At 46.3% G+C, this 18,486-nt stretch overlaps 1 protein-coding gene across 1 annotated transcript in view; it reads right to left on the bottom strand.

The window, feature by feature from the left end:
* Positions 1-18,486, bottom strand: part of LOC126356153 (peroxiredoxin-like) — a 54,583-nt gene that overhangs the window by 15,167 nt on the left and 20,930 nt on the right. The window contains exons 3-5 of the mRNA XM_050006897.1: positions 16,726-16,867; positions 940-1,075; positions 696-824 (exon numbers count right to left, since the gene is read on the bottom strand). Coding sequence (XP_049862854.1) covers positions 696-824; positions 940-1,075; positions 16,726-16,867 — 407 coding nt within the window. The remainder of the gene's footprint in view (positions 1-695; positions 825-939; positions 1,076-16,725; positions 16,868-18,486) is intronic.

The raw sequence follows: 18,486 nt of genomic DNA, 5'->3' as shown, positions 1-18,486 counted from the left end.
TTACGTTAAAAAATATTCAGTGCTCCCACACCTCTTCCACTTATGTAGGCAGCAGTGTAGCAGTTTCTTACAAATCGAAGTATTTTTTGAGATTCTAACTTACTAATTACTTAATTGGATTGATAAAAAATCTACTCACCAAGCTGTGGGAGAACAAACACACAAATAAAAGATTAACAGTCTTATGTACGTGTTCCGCCGCCACTTGGTGAACAGATTTTTTATCTATTCAATTAAATAGTTTATAAAATAGAAGGAAACATTCCACATGGGAAAAATCTATTAAAAACAAAGATTCCAAGACTTACCAAGCGGGAAAGCGCCGGTAGATTGTGCCGATCTACCGGCGCTTTCCCGCTTGGTAAGTCTTGGAATCTTTGTTTTTAATACAATTAAATAGTTTTATCAATAATTGATTCATTTTGTTGTTGTAACTTACTTATATACTTCTTATACTCACACAATCAAAAGAAGGAAACTGATACACTCTACAGCATTATGAGGAATTTCAATAAATTTCAATCGGAGAAGGATCTCGAAAACTGTAGATCAAAGAACTTGTTTCAAAATGCAGAAGAATTCATTTAAGTGGTAGTTAACCTTGGTCCATAATCTTGAGATTTTTCAGGTGCCTTATCAACAAATCAGCAAGCTGTGCACACTGCTGATCTCAAAAAAATGGTCAAAACCCTTACCTGTGGGTCAATAATGAACAGTCCTCTTAGTGCAACACCCTCAGATTCAACCAACACTCCATAATCACGGGAGATAATCTTGTTGAAATCTGACAGTAGTGGGAAGTTTAACGATCCTAAACCTCCTGCCTGGAACAGAATATAACAATTTCTGATATATTATGGCTGAAACCGTAAATGGAAAACTGGGAAAATTAATGGTTTATTTCATGTCTTACAATGAAATAATTCCTTTAATTCTTACCTTTCGTGGTGTATTAATCCAAGCTAGATGACTAAAATGTGAATCTGTTGATACACCTATGACTTCAGTATTCAGTGATTTGAATTCTTGTATCCTTTCATTGAAAGCTATGATTTCTGTTGGGCATACAAATGTGCTGAAAAAATTAAACATACATTAAACTGCTACATACACATGTGTGCATTTGTGAAACCGAGAGGGACCATCCTTTTCATAAAAAAAACTGAAATATATTAACAATGTAGGGACAAGCAACGATGTTTATTGATGACAGAGAAAAATTCTTGGCGAATGACGTAAGGTAAATTCTCCAAACCCCAGAAAACTGAAGGAATAGGAGACGAGTCATCCAGATGTATCAAAAAACCAAATTTATCTCCTGAGAAAAAATATATTTACAAACATGTCAAACAATATTTTGAAGGCAGTAAATAGTGCTTTTTTACTTATCCTTTGCATTTTCTTTCCAAAGTCTAAATAACATCAAAAATCATTTTTCTCATTATACAGATCCAAATTTTTTTTACTGCTGAAAGAATGTTCATGAACAAATGTTTATTAACTTACATTCTTAGACATGCACACAATTTTTCTCTAGATATAGTGAAACAAACACTTTGCTGCTTTTAGATATTTCATCTTTCCTGTAGGAGAATACTAGTATGAAAAATTTCATGATCTAGTACAACGTCTGCAATGTGTCACAAAAATCAACAGCAATAAAGATTAAGAAGATATGAAAGCACAAAATCTACCACTATAATGCAGTGATCTCAATAAGAACAGGTTAACTTCCAATATAAGCAAACAAAGCCACAGCCCCCTGTTTACATACATGCAGTCTGCGGTATACTCAAGATTTAAGAACTCAATAGCTGGCAGAGTCAATTGATCATTGACATCACTGACCCACATGCAATGTGGTTTGCAGCTGATCTGAACACTAGAATGTAGCCCACAAGTGGTCTATTTTAAGCAGAAAGTTAATATATATTGTTAGAGTCAGTGAAGTGTAATGGGAAGAAGCTAAGGATCTCACACACTTGGTGGGAGGGGTGGAGGAGTGGGGGGGGGGGGGGGGGGGAGGAAGATACTAAGTTGCAAGTTCGACCTTGGAATGAGAACTACAGCATCCCCCCGATGCAGGAGGCAGCCTCATACACAATAACACAAACATATTACCTTATGTAAGAGCTGAAGAGAATAGAAATTTTAGTTCCCAAACTTCACATATCAGTATCTTACATTTCACTTTTGACATGCAGTAATATAAACTATTTATACAGAAATTAAAAGTGTGTAACACAGAGGAAAGAAATGAAGAAAACCGATCATATTTTTGGTTGACCTGTTACACAGAAAGCTCAACAACATGGAGTCAAATAAAATGCAAACATTTCCTTATCAGCCTCATAACAATTTCAGAGAATTGGACTAATTCTTCTGTTATCTCAATAGTTTCGTCACCTTAGTACCAGTGTAGTAACTGACTAGTAATCTCAGACTTTGGTTTGATATTAGCCACTGCTTAAAATCTGAATAAAAATCATCAGCAATGGCAGCCACATATTTTTGGTATAAGAACTCACCCTTGTTCTGCCAACAGCCTTGTCAAAGAGGGCGGAGAAGTCAATGGAGATAGGGAGCACCTCCCTGACCTTGTGGGTGGGAAACTGCCCTAAAAGGCATAAGTATCAGCAATGATCAACAATATGAGGATGCAGAAGGCAATGGACACTAATGCTTTAAAAAATAATATACACCCACAGCACAAGTGGTCTGTAATCAGAAAGCATCATGAACTCTTCACTGGCAAAAGATGCCAGATTAGTCATCTATTTTGATAACAGAGCAGACTGCCATGGTGAAGATTACTGTGGGAAAAAGATTGAAAATCAAACTAAAGGATAATGTTCTAAAAGTCCGAGTGAGGTACTTGGTAGGGAATCCGGAAAAACTGATGGCAAAATGCAAAGGCTCAGTCTAGACCCAGTTAGAGTCAGTGAAGTGAAATGGAAAGATGCTAAGGATTTGTGGTCAGATGAGTGTAGGGTATTAACAACAGAAGAAGAAAATGGTATAATGGGAGTAGGAAGGTATGGCAGATTGTGAGTTACTGCAAACAGTGCAATGATAGGATTATTCTTGTCAGAATCAACAGCAAAATAATGCCAAGAATATTAGTGCTTTGCCAAGAGCGCAAGCAGAACATGAATAGAGAGAGAAAGTATATGAAGATATTGAATATGTGATGCAGTAAGTAAGAGGAGATGAAAATCTAGTATTCATGGATAGCTGGAACACTATTTGAGGATGGTGCAGAACACAGAGTTATAGGAGCAATGAGAGAAGAGAAAGACTGAGAAACAGAAGGAATACATCAGATCAAAAAAAGAAGTAGTACAAAATTGTTCAAGAAAGATAAAAATATAGCAATATAAGCCATTAAATAGGAAGTTAGGGAAAAATTGAAAAGAAAAGGTTGTCAAAAGGACAGATTCAGTGTACAGAAAAGTCAAAACAGACAGTGAAATTAAAAGAATTAAAAACACAGATGTCAACATTAAAAGTAAAAAAAATGTATTCTACTATTAAACTCAGAGGGAGGAGCAGATAACTAGAAAGAGAACACTGAAGGTTTCTATGAAGGGGAGGAATCGTTTTAGGATGTGACAGAAGAACTAGAGTTCATATGGAAGACATAAGAGAGCCAGTAGTAGAGTCAGAGATAGACTGAGCTATGGAAGACTTGTGATCAAATGAGGTACATGGGACTGAAAGTGTTCCTTCAGAATGTCTAAAATTATTGGAGCAAGGGGCAAAGAAATGACTTTCTGAAAAGCATCATCTACACAATGTCTTTACCTGTCTCCAATAGAACATGTCGGACCAGCTCAGATGTCAACTCCATCCCCCTGTCAGTATCTGGGATATCAAGGATTAGTTACAATAGTTGTGGGCAAACTTGCTTCAGGGGAGGATACAACAGCTTTATGAAACACTTCCCTACTGAATCAGTTTATGCATTCAGGCCACATTGGGTGCAACATCATACTGATGAATGGACCCACACTGCCAATTCTTTGCAAATTTGTCTTGACTGTGTAATCACTGCAATAATCTATGAAGTTACACTACAATTCCTTCTCCCCTACTGAGTTCTTCACAATTCTGTTTAGCATCTATTGACTGCAGTCTGTCTATATGGCTGTTAAAAGGGAATGAAGGACCAGAGTTTTACTGACCCACAATTTCACCGTTATGCTTCATTTTGTCAACATTACCTCTTGATTTTGGTTTCAGAGTTAGTACAGTCACTGTTAGTATTAAATTCAGTTCAGCCTGAGAAGTCTCATAGCTCCTTCAGCAAACCACCCTCCAATCCACATGCTAATCCATAAAGACTACAGGCCCTGTTACACTTGGTCCCCAAGGTCATTCCTGTTCAGCCTCTAAAACAAAAGGATCTTCATGCATACTGAAGGTGGAGGAGGGAGAAACGAAAGGAAAGGGAAGAAACTACTGGAGTCAGTGGCGACGAGTGAAAATATGTGCCGGACTGGGCCTGAAACCCAGGATCTCCTACTTCCTAGACAGCTGGATTAAAAACTGTGCTATCCAGATATGGTGTTTACCGTAAATGTGCACACTATCTTGGCTCGCGTCCTGGCTGACTCACATTCCCACCTAGCACCAACTATCCACAGTCCCCGCCCATATCCCCTATGCTCAGTAATTCTAGCTCCCTGCCCGAGACAGAACAAAATGTGCATCCGCAGTGAAGACTGTGGGTTCATTGCCCATCAACATGTCCAAAAGAACAGACACCATGCATTCATACAATTAAATTGTTCACACTCTGGCGAGAATCAAAGTAAAGAGCATGGAGGGCACGGACAGGTACTGTGGATAGGTGGCATTAGGCGGGAATGCAAGATGGCCAGGGAGCGTGACAAGATAGTTAACAAATCTGCACTAACATTGTGTCTGGATGGCGCAGAGGTTAATGTGACTGCCAACTAAGCACGAGAATTGGGTACAAGCCGCAGTCTGCAACACATTTGCACTTGTCACCACTGATCCCATATGAAGTCCTGATGCAACTGATATAAATGATTCCATCCCTTCCTTTCTCCTCCCTCCCCCCCCCCCCCCCTCCTCCGCCCCTCCACCTTCAATTTACGTAACAGAAAGGACAGACACCACACATTCATACAAAAGTATACCACACATTCATATAAACACATCTTTGCTAGTCCATTCGATTTCGTAATTTCCTAAATATCTCTCTCTCGTCATATTCTAAATCTGTCTCTTCAGATTTCCTAATTCTTGAACAACATTCAAACCACCAGCATTTCATTTCTGGCATTATAGAATTTTTCTTTGTATTTTAGGGCACAAAAAGAACTAAGGTCATACGTGTTCATGTCAGAACCTTAGAACACTAATAAGAAATAGGAGTTAGAAACAACTAAACATTCAGCCCAGTTAATGGGAGGAAAAAGAGCTACGGACAAGCACTTCCCCCTTGGAGAAAGGTCCATAAAATACACCATAGAGACAACGGAGGTTCTGAACTAAAGATGAGTAAAAAGTAAAACAGCGCATGCATTATTCACTAAAACGACCGATAACTCAAATAGCAAACATACTTTAGAAAGTAAGTGGTTATAAAAAGGGTCTTCACTCACGAAAATGGTGAACCGTCAAAAGTTGATGACAATGAGTACAAAGCAGTGGGGGTTAACCACTAGACAAATATGCAATGGCTAAAATGGCAGTGCCCAATACACAACCTTTCAGTGAAAGGGCCGAGAGGAAGTTAACCAAGCAGCTGGAAGAGGATTAATTTCCTGAAGCTTGTATCCCTGAAGGGAAGACCAAAGTTTCACCATCTGCTGACAAGTGGCAACAAGGAGGTCATCGGAAGGAACAGAAGAACTTTTGTGCCAAGGTAAAAGGACTGCAGCCTTATCAGCTGTGTCAGCAGCCTCATTTCCCATCTGACTACATGAACAGCAACCAACAAACATCACAGTGGCTCCCTCACAAGTACCAAGTGGAAGTTTTCTTGAACTCACACTAAGGGATGGACTGTGTACAGCACACAGAGGCTCTGAAGGACTTGGTAATTCAGGCCAGATAACACAATTTAAAAACTTGTGTTGTCACACATACTGTGTGGCCTGATACAGGATGAAGAGCTCTGCTGTAAATACTGACGGAAGCCAATACCGGAAATCGTCATTGCTAATGACTAAGGCACAACTGACACACAAAGTCAGGCCGAGAGCCATCAGTGTACACAAAGGTACTATCACTGAGTTCCATGCAAAGATCAAGAAACTTACAGTCATAGATCAAATCTGGTGTAGCTTCCTTAGGAAGGGGATTAAGGCCAAGGTGGAGAGGTGTTCCCAACCACTGGGAAAGCAGCACATAGCATGAAGTTGCACTGCCAAAGCAATAGCCTAAAGCAAACTCTAGGAGCAGCAGAGAAGAGCGTCACACCCCATACTGGCAGTCAAAGGAGGCGGCCTAGGACACGTGACTGGGCAAGGCAGCATAATGGCTTCCATACCTACTGAGTAGAACATCACACTGGTATGACCACACCAGTATGACAGCAGTAGTTCCCCTGCTTCTGCATAGAGAACCAGTGGCCAAACGGATTCCACAACGGTGGATTGTATTTAGATGGCGTAAGATTGACAGATGTGCACATGCATAAATGAAACACCAACAGTCTAGTTTCGAATGGCCAAGGGGTCAGAACAAATGCAGGAGAGTTGTCCGATCTGCTCCACAGGGAGTACTGCTTAGCACACATATGACATTGAGTGACCGAGTGCAGTGGGCGGTCAGGTAAGACATGAGGGATGACCAAGAAAGATTTATAAGAAACACGAGCCTCACCAATTTCGAAGTTTCAGCGAACAAAAGAACACACACAAGATGTAAGGACAGTGGAAGAAACCCACTACGCCGCCAGAAATCCATACAAACAGTTTTGTCAGTGGAAAAGCGAAAGCCATTGTCAATGCTCGACAAGTAAAGACAATTGAGACAGTGCTGAAGTGCTGCTCAAGAAGAAAAGTCCATGGATCGATCGTAGAATCTTTGACAAAAATGGAACCAGAGATGCCAGACAGGAGACAGGTCATAATGGGGTTAATGGCTACAGCAAAGAGGACAATGTTCAGGACAGCACCCTGTTTCCCTGGATACAGGTGTCCAACAAGGCAGAAGCCCCAAGGACTTTAAAAGCTCTGTCTCTTAAAAATCCCTGAAGGAAAACCATTAAAAGTAGTAGGAAATTAAATCCAGCTACCTTTTCTGGCGACCCGAAGAATGCAACAACATTGCACATGCACTGTTTATAATGAATACAGTTCACCATTGTAAGATGATGGTTAAAAACGTGGAGAGCACATCTCCGTGCACGAATAACATTGCAGCATGCCTCAGTCCACCAAGGGACCAGGACACGGTGCGGTAAAGATCAAGTGCGAGGAATGGAACATTATGTGGAAATGTTGTTCATTGAACATCGCCAGGGAGAAATAAAGCCTCCAGCCAGCCTTAGAAAGCTGCCAGTTTGGTTTACACTTAGGTGACTTAGGTGGGGTACGAGTCAGCAAACGGATAGCACATGGGAAATGGTTGCTTGAGTATTTGTTAGAGAGAATGGGCCACACGAGACTACAGGCAAGATGGACATTGGAGAATGAAGAGCCTAAATGGCAATAGGTGTGAGTGGAGTCTGAAAGGCATATGGGTGCTCCAGTGTTAAAGCAGATGATGCTTAGTTGACTGAGAAGGTCAGCCAAGAGGGCACCCCATGGACAGGATCTGTAAGAGCCCCAGTGCGGATTGTGTGCATTAAAGTCACCAAACAGCAGAAAGGAGAGAGGGAGTTGACCACAAAACTGGAGGAAGTCTTCACTGGTGACACTAAGTGATGGAGGGATGTAGACATTACGAAGAGAAAAGGTGAAGTGAGAAAGGAAAATGCGGACTGCAACAGTTTGCAGCTGGATGTTCAGTGAGATAGTTTGACTACGAACGTCATCTCGGATGAGCGGCATGACTTCCATGAGATGGAATGCCATCCTCAGGAGGAAGTTCAAAGTGGACCAAAAAGAAATAAGCAAGGTTGTTGTTGTTGTTGTTGTTGGGATGTTTAAGGGGGACTAAACAGCTAAGGTCATCAGTCCCCCATTCCAAAAAAAACCGGCGAAACAAAATTTACGGAACAGGTAAAACCCCAAGGGGGGAGGAGACGCCCCTCCCCCCAGTCACTGAAAGAACACCAATGTGTCAGCGAACACTAGAGACAAGAAGAGTACAGACGAACACTGGACAGAAAGAAACGGAAGAAAATAAGAGGGTCGGAGACTGGTTGACTGACCATGGGTACAAAAATTGGGAAAGAGTCAACCATCCGAATACACACATTAAAATCTGCAACCAATGAGACACTCGAGGACAAGATACACAGAAAGGGAAAGGGACAGGTCCCCCCTAAATGGAACCATAAAAAGGACTACCACGGATAAAATTTAAAACGTCGTCAGCCATGGAGGCATCGTCGCATAAAACCAAAGGCAACGTGCCCGGGAGATTAAAAGTCTGCCGGAGGATGCGCAGGCAGGGACACTCCAACAAAATGTGGGCGACCGTCAACCGGGACCCACACTGACACAGGGGGGGATCCTCCTGACGCAAAAGATGTCCGTGCGTCAGGTAGGTATGGCCGATGCGGAGCCGACACAGGACGACAGAGTCCCTGCGAGAAGCCCGCAGGGAGGACTGCCACACATCGGTCGTCTCCTTGACAGCCCGCAGTTTATTCGGAGAAGTCAGGCTACGCCACTCGTCACGCCACATCTGAAGCACCTTACGGCGCAACGCCAGCTGCAAATCACGAGCCGGGAGGCCGATCGCCAAAGTGGGGGCGTCGACCGCCCCTTTGGCCAGCCTGTCGACACGTTCATTCCCCGGGATGCCAACGTGACCTGGCGTCCAAACAAAGACCACCGAACGACCAGAGCGGGTAATGGCAAAAACAGACTCCTGAATAAAGGATACCAGAGGACAAGAGGTATAGCAGCGGTCGATAGCCTGGAGGCTGCTCAGGGAGTCACTGCAGATGACGATGGACATACCTGAGCAGGAACGCATATGCTCAAGAGCGCGCAATATGGCCACCAGCTCTGCAGTAAAAATACTGCAGCCAGCCGGCAAGGAGCGCTGTTCAACATGGGCAGCGTGAGCAAAAGCGTAGGCAGGACGACCATCCACCAGGGAACCATCAGTGTAGACAGGCTCACAGCCTGAAAACGAGGCGACGAGCGCAAGAAAACGGTGACGGAGGGCCACATGCGGAACCGAGTCCTTGGGTTCCCGTGCCAAGTCCAGGCGGACGGACGGACGGGTCATACACCAGGGAGGCGTGGGTGCACAGGCCCGGAAGGGCGGCAGAAGAGGGAACGACCCCAGTTCCGACAGCAGGGACTGGACACGGACAGCAATGGAAAGCCCAGACCTAGGTCGCCGGTCGGGCAGAGGGAGGACCCTGGCAGGGAAAAGCAGGCGATGATTGGGATGGCCCGGTGAGCAATGCACATGGACAGCATAGTCGGCGAGCAGTCGGTGGCGGCGAATCCGCAGCGGGGGAACCCCGGCCTCCACCAGCAGACTATCCACGGGGCTCGTACGGAAAGCACCAGTTGCAAGCCGAACCCCACAGTGGTGTATGGGGTCCAACAACGTCAACACTGAGGGCGATGCAGACCCATAGGCCAGGCTCCCATAATCAAGCCTGGACTGCACAAGGGCTCTGTACAATCGCAACAGCGTGCTGCGATCTGCACCCCAAGACGCATGGCTCAGGCAGCGGAGGGCGTTGAGGTGCTGCCAGCACTTTTGCTTCAGCTGAGTAATATGAGGAACCCATGTGAGCCGGGCATCAAAGACGAGTCCTAAGAAGCGGCTAGTGTCCACCACTTCAAGTAGGTGACCGTCGAGGTAAAGTTCCGGATGAGGGTGGACCGTCCGACGCCTGCAGAAGTGCATAACTCGAGTCTTGGCCGCAGAGAACTGAAATCCATGAGTCAGAGCCCATGATGCCGCCTTGCGAACGGCTGCTTGCAGCCTGCGTTCGGCGACTCCCGTAGTCGTTGAGCTAAATGAGAAGCAGAAGTCGTCGGCATACAAAGAAGGAGACACCGACGACCCCACAGCTGCAGCCAGACCATTAATGGCCACTAGAAATAAGGAAACGCTCAATACCGAGCCCTGCGGGACCCCATTTTCCTGTATATAAGATGAACTAGAGGCGGCACCGACTTGCACCCGGAAAGAGCGGCGCAATAAAAAGTTTTGAAGAAAAGCTGGAAGCTGACCACGAAGACCCCACTCGCGCAACGTAGCAAGGATGTGATGCCTCCATGTTGTGTCATATGCCTTCCGCAGATCAAAAAATACAGCAACGAGATGCTGACGGCGGGAAAAGGCCGTACGGATAGCAGATTCCAGCCGCACCAAATTGTCCGCAGCAGACCGGCCCTGACGGAAGCCACCCTGGGATGGAGCGAGGAGACCGCGCGACTCAAGGACCCAACACAAACGCCGCCCCACCATACGTTCGAGCAATTTGCACAAAACGTTGGTTAGTGTAATGGGGCGATAGCCGTCCACCGCCAGAGGGTCCGCACCGGGCTTCAAGATGGGAACGATAACACCCTCTCGCCATTGCGACGGGAACACGCCCTCGCTCCAAATGCGGTTAAAGATGGTGAGGATGTGTCTCTGGCAGTCCCTGGAGAGATGCTTCAGCATCTGCGCGTGGATGCAGTCCGGTCCTGGCGCTGTATCAGGGCAATTGGCGAGGGCAGCGAGGAATTCCCTCTCGCTGAAAGGAGCATTGTATTTTTCAGAACGACGTGTGTGGAACGATAACGGCGTCCGCTCGGCGCGCTCCTTTAGAGAGCGAAAGGCAGGAGGGTAAGTTGCAGTCGCAGAGCTCGTAGCAAAGTGCGTGGCAAGGTGGTCAGCAATGGTGGCGGCGTCCGTGCAGACAGCGCCGTCCAGGGAGATTCCAGGGACATCCATAGGGGTCTGGTATCCATAAATCCGCCGGATGCGGGACCACACGAGCGACGGGGAGACACGGGAGCCCAAGGATGAAATGTACCTCTCCCAGCATTCCTGCTTACGCCGTGCAATAAGACGACGGGCCAAGGCACGGAGCTTCTTAAAGGCGATGAGGGTCTCCAGAGACGGGTGCCGCTTATGACGCTGGAGAGCCCGCCTACGGTCGCGAATAGCCTCAGCAATCTCCGGCGACCACCAGGGGACAGACTTCCTCCGAGGGAGTCCAGAAGAGCGAGGGATGGCAGTCTCGGCCACAGAAATAATTGACGAGGTCAAGACACGGACCACCTCGTCAATGTCACCCTGTGGGAGAGAAGCAATGGTGGCAGCGGAAGTAAAAGCCGGCCAGTCAGCCCTGTTGAGAGCCCAGCGGGGCAGGCGACCAGAAGAATGACACTGGGGCAGTGACAAATAGATGGGAAAATGGTCACTACCACACAGGTCAGGATGCACTCTCCAGTGAAGGGATGGGAGAAGTCCGGGGCTGCAAAGAGAGAGATCGATGGCCGAGAACGAGCCATGGGCCACACTGAAATGCGTGGGAGCACCGGTGTTCAATAGGCTAAGGTCGAGCTGAGCCAACACATGCTCCACAGCGCGACCACGGTCATCGGAGACAGTCCCACCCCATAGAGGGTTGTGGGCATTGAAATCGCCCAGAAGCAGCAATGGCGGCGGGAGTTGAGCCAGCAGCGCAGCCAAGACATGTCGGGGGAGTTGCCCATACGGAGGAATGTAAACAGAGCAAACAGTAATAGCCGGCGAGAGCTCAATCCTGACAGCGACTGCCTCTAAAGGCGTCAGAAGGGGTACTGGTGAGCTACAGACAGAGTGGTGAACAAAGAGGCAAACTCCACCTGAAGCTCGTTGACAGTCAGCGCGGTTCTTATAGTATCCCCGATAACCGCGAAGGGCAGGGGTCCGCATTGCTGGAAACCAAGTTTCCTGAAGAGCAATGCACAGAACAGGGGAAACACTCAAAAGCATCCGGAGCTCAGGCAGGTGGCGGAAATAACCGCCGCAATTCCACTGGAGAATGGAAGCAGGAAGGGACTGGGAGGGCGTTAAGTCCACTAAGAGGCAGACGGCGCCGCAGAGTCAACGGCCGCCACCGAGCGAGAGTCAGCTGTGTCCATAGGAGACGTCCCCGAGGGTTCCGTGAGGGCGAGATCCGCGGCAGAGGCGAGGATCTCCACCGCATCCCCAGAGCCAGAGCTATTGACAGCAGGCGGTACTGAAACTGCCGGAGCGTCCTTCTTCTTGGACACGTTCCGGTCCTTCTTCTCGCGTCTGTCCTTTGGCTTAGAGGGCTGGGAGAGTTTCTCTGAAGGAGCGTCGGAGGCTGACGACGACGCAGAAGCCCTACGACCAGCAGGTGGATGAACCTTCAGGCACTGGCTGACATCCGGCGGGGTAGCAGAAGAAACGGAAGAAGGGAGGGCCCCGAGGGACCCCTTCCGCGAGAGAGGAGCCGGCAGAGACGACGCCGGCGGAGACGACGCCGGCAGAGAAGGGGGAGGGGGAGGGATCGAGCCCCCTGGTTTTGGAGCAGATGTCACTCCTGAAGCATGTGCGGGGGGAGTGACAGAAGGGGGTTTGCCCCCAACTGCTAAGGGGGCAACAGAGGAAGGCTTGCCCCCAGACACAAGGGGGGCAGACAGAGATGGACGGCCCCGAGGGCCAACTGAAGGCGGCACAGAGGAGGCGACAACTGCCGCCCGCGAGGGCGACGATAACGTAGCTGCAGCATAAGAAGTTTGAAGAGGGACAGGATGCAACCTTTCAAATTTCAGTTTTGCCTCGCGATAAGTAAGCCGGTCCAGGGTCTTAAATTCCATAATCTTCCGCTCCTTATGAAGAACGGGGCAGTCCGGCGAGCATGGAGAGTGGTGTTCCCCACAGTTGACACAGACAGGCGGAGGCGCACATGGAGAATCGGGATGGGAGGGGCGTCCGCAATCTCGACATGTGGCACTGGATGGGCAACGGGAGGACATATGCCCAAACTTCCAGCACTGGAAGCACCGCATCGGGGGAGGGACGTATGGCTTGACGTCACAACGGTAAACCATTACCTTGACCTTCTCAGGCAATATAGCACCCTCGAAGGCCAAGATAAAGGCACCGGTGGCCACCCTGTTGGTCTTGGGTCCTCTGTGCACACGACGGACAAAATGCACACCACGTCGTTCCAAGTCAGCTCTCAGCTCGTCATCGGACTGTAACAAGAGGTCGCGATGGTAAATAATCCCCTGGACCATATTTAAGCTACTGTGGGGAGTGACGGTAACAGGGACATCTCCCAGCTTATCACACAAGAGCAACGCCCGTGACTGGGCTGGGGAGGCCGTCTTGAGGAGGATGGACCCATTCCTCATTTTAGACAAACCCGCCACTTCCCCAAACTTATCCTCCAGGTGTTCCACAAAAAACATAGGCTTTGTCGAAAGAAAGGAGTCACCATCACTTCTGCTGCAGACAAGGTATTGTGGTACATAAGGCTCCTGCTTGGCAAAAGATCTGCGTCCCTCCCATGGCGCAGCCAACGAGGGGAACGACTGAGGATCATATTGTGCAGCATCGAATTCAATTTTACCTCGCTTAGAGACGCTGGTGGCAGTGCGGCCACCAGCTTGCTGAGATTTATTGCGCTTCATTGCGCCACATCCGCCCAGATGCCACCTACTCCGAACGAGGGCTCTCCCCAAGGGCGCCACCCAGCCAAAGCAACAGGTACCTGGCCGATATCCCATTGCCCGGAGTCCCCGTGCCCCAGACAAGATGGGCACATACTCCTTGGCATGCATGGGGAGGAAACAGCTCTGGCATCTGTAGTGCGATCCCTGCGTGGTCAGGGGGCTACCACCAAGAGGGTACATGACGACCCCACCACAACGGACTGGCTACCGTGCTGGATTTTAGGTGTTGAAAGGGTCCACAATTGCCGTGGGCGCTAAGAAGGGGATTGCGCACAAGACGAGGAGGCAACCCAGAAGACATGGGGTGTAAATCCCTCCACACGACAATAGATAGCATGCAATATGGAGGTGCACGATGGACCAATAGAAAAACACCACGTAAGGCGTCCTTCCCCAAATGGCACGCACTAACAACGGAAATTTTGAAAATGGCAGGTCAAACCCAAGTGGGGACCATCACATAAGGCCGAAACTTTGAAGACTCCTTTTAGTCGCCTCTTACGACAGGCAGGAATACCGCGGGCCTATTCGTACCCCCGAACCCGCAGGGGGGGAATAAGCAAGGTCAAAGCGGTTATGAGGATGCAATTTCGTTTCCTGGAGGCAGAAAACAAGTGTATGCTATGATTCAATGGGCAGTTGTAATTTCTCTTTGTTGCACCAAAAGCTACAAACATTTCATTGGAGGACAGTCATGATGGGGAAATGGGAGGATGGGGGGGAAAAAAAAAAAAAAAAAAAAAAAAAAAAAAAAAAAAAAAACAGTCACCTCAGCAGTGCCAACTGCCACCCTTCGAACTGCTACGGGGCACAGAAGCTGGACAATCTTGTTCCATGAGATCTACAGAGGATCTGGCATTCTCGCTGGGTAGGCTTGCGGATTCCACAACAGAAAAATGGTTGGTGGTGCACCCCAGCGAAATGGAGGTTGGCTGGGTACCCTCACATTGATGACACCGTTGAAGAGGATCGCCAACTCAGCAGAGGAGGAGAAGGCCATTTGCCTTTGTTTGATTTCGCAAGAGTATTCCTTCTGTTCTTTCTAGCCTGCTGCTTGAGTAGCAGGTGATTTTGCCGCCAGAGGCGAAGATGTGGATAACTTTACAACCGTGGTGCTGAATTTGACACTGCATGTCTGCATGAATGTGTCCTTTGTTGGAATGAGGTGCAGCAAGAACAATACTATAAGTGCCAGATGGTAAAACACGACTTGCAAGCAACAGGGTAAGGCACCTTTCCTATGCCCAGATCTCCTGGAGATACAGAGGACATTCTCAGGATGAGGCTCCATGATCGCCATTGCAATTGATACAGCAGAGGGAGCAGGCAATTGCCCTTGTGATCATCCCCACCACAAGTAACACATTTGGCTGTGTTTCGACAGAATATTCAAGTGTGGCAGTAAGGTTGACATTGGTAGCAGCATGTCAGGTTTGGAATGTACGCTCAAACCGTGATGACTTCATAGCCTATCCTATCACAAATATGAGAAAAAGTGTGTGTGTGTGTGTGTGTGTGTGTGTGTGTGTGTGTGTGTGTGTGTGTGTGTCCGCGCGTGCATACGTGTGTGTGTGTTCGTGCATGTGTGTGCACGCGCCCATTAAGGTTGCAATTACCCGATGGACTAGAGTGACGTCCTGATCAGAGAGGTAAGTCTGGATTTTTCCCTCGGTTAGACCATTGAGCAGCCTAGTGTAAATAACACCATGTTAATAATTCAGTGTTCGATGGGCCTTAACACAACAGGTTAGCTGTGAAGGAGAGAAGTTGCAAACAGTTGCGGGCTTGAGAATCACAATTAGTCTCCAAAAGCAATGAACAAGAGGAGGACTTCACAAGGCCAGCAATTGCATCTACACCTTTCTGAACTATAAATGGATCAACCGTAGCAAAGGACTGACCACCTTCAGCATGTGATACCACAAGGAAGCAAGGTGCAGCTAGGAGGGTCTTCGAATCTTTAGCCTCATTCTGCTTACATTTAAAAACCTAGACTGAGATGGTGAATGGCTCCCTGTGAGAAAATCCCCAATGATTGCCAATATATCCAATGGCTTGCTCCTTCTAACTAGGGCCCCTGCAGAGGAGGTAATTGTTCACACCTCAGGTCACACCTCCCAAACTCGTCACAGAGGGGCTAAGTAGCAATTTGGGAAGGTAACAGCTCCAGCAATCACCCCTCCCTGGGCCAGGCCAGCAGGCACACGTGAACTCTACCTGTTGACCCAGGGCTGGGAATTATGCATTACCCAGTCACCCGTTATGTAGCAGATGTGTGGGCCTGTCTTCAGGAGAGCATACGGAGGAAGAAGAAACAAAGAGGATCCTCTAATGCCGATGCAGAGAAAGGATAGGAGATGTAGAATGAAGAAAGAAAAAAAAAAGAAAGAAACAGTGTAAAGGCTATTCTCATGTCAGGCTACTGAAAATGCAGATCTCATTCCCAAAAATATCCCAGGCATGTCCCCCAAGGAACAGGAAAAAGAATAGCAGGAGGAAAGACATGCAAAATGAAACCAAAAAGATGTTGCAAAGGCTGGGGCCCCTCGGTACCCAAGCACGAACTCACCCAAGAGTGGTGAGCCTCCTGGGAAGTGACCTCACAGAATGATAGGCTTACTCATACTCCACCCAATAAGCTAATTCCAGACATTTCTCTTTTGGATAGTGAATTGGATGGAAGGGAGAATGGAGTAAGAGAGGGGCGACTAGTTTGTTGTTGGAGTTCCCTACAAATAATTACGTAAGTTAGAACACATTTCCTGTTGACACTATTTTCAAACCAGTGTTCCTTATCACATCCTGCACCGAACATGGCAATTATTGTTCTTTTCAAAAGCAGAAATATTGCTTAAAATATTAAATTAGTATTCCTATATTAAATCACTTAAGTTGTAATAATAAACTAATTACATATAATACTTACAAATCGAGTGGGTAGAAGAAAAGTACAAGATATTTTCCTTTGTAATCAGCCAATTTTATTTCTTCAAAAGAGCTGTTTACAACAGCTGTTCCACGAAAATCTGGAGCTGGCACCTGAACTCTTGGTGCAAAACTAGTAGCACCTGGAAATGTGGAAACAATCCAACTTAACTGTGCACTAATTAATCTGTGTAACGCAACTACTTTTCTGACCACATTTTATTATCTCTTTCACTGATTTGTAATTAATATCTAATTATTAAGACTGTAAATTGTTTTTGTCTTTACACTGCAAGATAGAACTAATATAATTACAGAAGAATTACAAGAAACCAGACTGGCTGGTCTAGCTTACCTTCAGAAGATAAAATTCCAAATACTGCTGATAGACAACGTAGAAATCTACAAAGCATAGCTCTCGGAATACATATGGGGAAGGTTGGTTGGAAAGGAAAGGTAGGTCAGTCATAACCTTTTGGGTTGTGAGGGACCCACCTATTGTGAGGAAGGAAAGATTCATCTCTCCTCATCTACACAACAATTTGATCCCTCACAACCTAAGGTTATTATTGACTTACTTCTCCTTTCCTACCTTGCACATTCAATCCCTCTTTCATCCCTGAGGAAGGAACATCCAAGTTCAGACAACAAAGAACAGTATTTTCCAATTTTAAATGTCTCTATTACCATTAGTTGGAATTTCACCTTCTGAAGTCAACTACTGACCAGCCAACCTGTCTTTTAATGTCAACAGTTTTATTTCCCACAACTGAATTTTGCTTTTGATACAAACACAAAATGTGGCAATTTTCATGATTTTGTTTACAGCATTGTTGACAACAGAACATCTTGTCAGCACTGTTCTAGAGACGAGTGATTCTGGTTCTGTCAGCTTGCATGACTATTACCTGATAGGAATTATTTCTGAGACTGTGTACAGTGGAAAATGATTTAGACTTGATTTATTGCCAAATCACAATATTAGGGATTGAGTGGATTGCTGTGAATCAAACTTGGTGAAAGATAAAGCTAGACTGGACAGTGAGTAGGACTGCCCCGAAATGCATACACAAAATGAAGAATTGTACATTATGAAGATCTGGACCATGAGCGGGTAAGTTAAATTACTGTCTCTTTTTTTTTTTTTTTTTTGGTAAATCTTTATTGTTGTTGTTAACACTAAACAAAATCAAAATCTCACACCTTGACAGTTGCATGCTCGATAGACATCACTCACAAGTAATCTTTAAAATTACCAAAAATGTAACTCGTACAAAATAGATTGAAAAAACTAGTAAAAACTGCAAGTAATCAACTCTGTGAAAAATACAAGAAGATCAGTAAATGACATGTTCTGCACTGGTGGACTGATGACATCATAAACATGGTGGCCTCAAGGAATGTCCAATGGGTTATGCAACTAACATGAAAACATTACCAAAACACAAACTGACACATTAATTGAATATGCACTGGAATTGTGTTTGGTTGGTTGGTTTGGAGAGTAAAGGGACCAAACTACAGGGTCATCAGTCCCTTCTTCCTCATGCAAACAGGTCTCGTGTTAAAACCTGTCCCAAAAGGAGTCAGGGAAAGTAAAAAGGCCGAAAACTAACGAAAGCAACAAACTAAAATGGGAAAACACGTGTTACTAGGAAAAAAAGCACTGGAAGATATTAAAATAACATAGCAGGTGGCCTGGCTGATCGCAAGAATAAAAAAAGTTTTTGTGTGGAGACGTTCTTGTTAATAACACTTTCAA

Source organism: Schistocerca gregaria, chromosome 3, assembly GCF_023897955.1.
Source record: "Schistocerca gregaria isolate iqSchGreg1 chromosome 3, iqSchGreg1.2, whole genome shotgun sequence".
Classification (NCBI taxonomy): domain Eukaryota; kingdom Metazoa; phylum Arthropoda; class Insecta; order Orthoptera; family Acrididae; genus Schistocerca; species Schistocerca gregaria.
This window is presented reverse-complemented; position numbering and strand designations above follow the sequence as displayed.